At 60.8% G+C, this 2,179-nt stretch overlaps 1 protein-coding gene across 1 annotated transcript; it reads left to right on the top strand.

Annotated features, from left to right (window-relative positions):
• The first annotated feature begins 51 nt into the window (after positions 1 to 51).
• On the top strand, positions 52 to 972 carry LOC106940900 (uncharacterized). Its single transcript, XM_015023772.1, has 3 exons — positions 52 to 316; positions 420 to 558; positions 705 to 972. Exons 1-3 carry the CDS (start codon positions 52 to 54, stop codon positions 970 to 972), a joined length of 672 nt encoding a protein of 223 aa, XP_014879258.1.
• The last annotated feature ends 1,207 nt before the right edge of the window (positions 973 to 2,179 follow it).

Genomic DNA, 2,179 nt, shown 5'->3' with positions numbered 1-2,179 from the left:
GCTGGAGCTCCATGCCCTGTTTTCTTCCTGGAGGTCAGGGGCTGGATCTCCATGCCCTGTTCTCTTCCTGGAGGTCAGGGGCTGGATCTCCATGCCCTGTTCTCTTCCTGGAGGTCAGGGGCTGGAGCTCCATGCCCTGTTTTCTTCCTGGAGGTCACGGGCTGGATCTCCATGCCCTGTTCTATTCCTGGAGGTCAGGGCCTGGATCTCCATGCCCTGTTCTCTTCCTGGAGGTCAGGGCCTGGATCTCCATGCCCGGTTCTCTTCCTGGAGGTCAGGGCCTGGAGCTACCCCAACCTACCCTCCCCCAGCCCAGGTAATTAAAGAGATGCGGTTGTTTCACATTTAATTTCTTTATTGAACTTTTTTTTAACTGGTTTGCTCCGTCTCTCTCTCCGAATCTCCCGGGGGGCTGGTAGAGGATTCCAGGTCCGAAGAAGAGTTACCTTGGCGGGGGAGGGGTGGGCTACTATCCCCGGAGCCTGGAGAGGAAGATTGTGGCGCTGTAGCCCTGTCAAACTTGCTTCTGATGTCCGCCAGTTGTTCCGCAGTGAGCTGGTTGGCATAGAACCTGTCTGCAGTCCTGGTGTCGTGGCACATGACCCGGGCGAGTTGTCCTCTGACCTCGCTGCTGTGTGCATCCCTTGCCTGTAAAACAGAATAAAATGGTTAAAAAAAACCTGGTGCTTTGCTCTGACTAAGAGGAATGTGGTACCCACGTGTGTAGCTACTGCGCTGCGGAAATCAGTCATGGTCGGCCGGCCTGGGAGCCCCATCTCCGTCCAGGCACACTGGGAGAACCGCGTCAGCTTGGCGATCCGCTTCTGGTTGCTGCTGAACAGCAGGAACTTGCACGGTGGGTTCAGCGTGCTCCGGATCGACAGCCAGCGGACGAACCAGGTGAACTCCGCGTGGGTCAGGAACAGCTGGGCAGCTCCGAAGGCCCTGTTGGTCTTGAGGTTCCTCAACTGAGAAGGGATGAGATCGTGAGCTCCAGGAGCATGGAGCTCAGGGAACATGCTTCTCTGCCCCGAGCTCCATGCCCCTGGTTCTCATACATCCACTTACATTGATTACAAAGCCTGGGCTGCCTTCCTCAGCATCCTCTATCGCCTCCTGGAGCTCCTCCACCGTCATGTTGGTCAGCACGCCAGGCCGGTGGCCGAAGATAGCAGACAGGTAGCAGGCCAGGTAGCCGTAGAGCCTGTGGCGGAGCTGGACGTTCGGTGTTTCTGCCTCCAGCTTCCCCAGCAGGACAGGGATGGTCGCCGTGGCCAGGCTCTGGCACTTCCGCAGGGGCTTCCTAGTGATGGACCGCTTCGCCTTGGAGCGCTTAACGGAGATCTGGTGGAGCGTTATCTCGGTTCCGATCTGCTCGAGGTCCGCTCTGACCGCCCTGCCCACCGCCCTGATCTGTCTCCTGGTCAGCCTGGATCCTCTCGGCGGAGTCTCGGAGAAGTAGTCCATGAACTGTGAGAAGTTCACCAGGTAGACCTTGACGGTTGTTATGGTCCTCCGCTTGTCCTTCAGGGCTTGTGGGAAGGCGGGGATCTTCTCCCGGTCATGCATGAACGCCCAGGCGGCGTTGAGAGGTTTCCCCCGGGCAACGAAGGAGAGAAGGGTCCGGATCCGGCCCAGCTTGGCGCGTGCATTCATGCGGTGCTGTGGGGTGGACAGCGCGCCCCTCAGGTGTGTGTTGTTCTCCTCCAAGTAGCTCTCCACGGCTGCGGGGAAGACGAGAGGGGCAAAGGACAGCAGGACAAGCCCTCGCACCGCCCTGGTGCTGCTGGAGCTGGCCGGAGGGTCAGAGTCGCTCGTCGCCGTCCCGGCAGGAGCAGGAGAGCCAGGGGTGGAAGCAGGACCAGGAGGGGGAGAGCCGGCGGGGGGGGCAGGACCAGGAGGACCAGGAGGACCAGGAGGACCAGGAGGACCAGGAGGAGGAGAAAAGCTGGCAATGGGACCAGGAGGAGGAGGAGAAGAGGCGTTGGAACCAGGAGGCGGCGAGGAGGGCAGAGAACCAGGTCTGGGGGAGCGAGGCGGAGAATCCCTACCGGAAAGTGGCTCCGGAGCGGTCCGCTGCGGTGTCCCCGGAGAAGAGGAGACATCTCCGTCCTCCCCCGGCGATTCTGGGGCCGGTGGCTGCCGCTCCGAGACGTCCAGCTCGGATGCTAGCTGTGGC

This window comes from Poecilia latipinna, unplaced genomic scaffold (genome assembly GCF_001443285.1).
Source record: "Poecilia latipinna isolate Pla-1442-1.1 unplaced genomic scaffold, P_latipinna-1.0 Scaffold3408, whole genome shotgun sequence".
In the NCBI taxonomy this organism is placed as follows: domain Eukaryota; kingdom Metazoa; phylum Chordata; class Actinopteri; order Cyprinodontiformes; family Poeciliidae; genus Poecilia; species Poecilia latipinna.
This window is presented reverse-complemented; position numbering and strand designations above follow the sequence as displayed.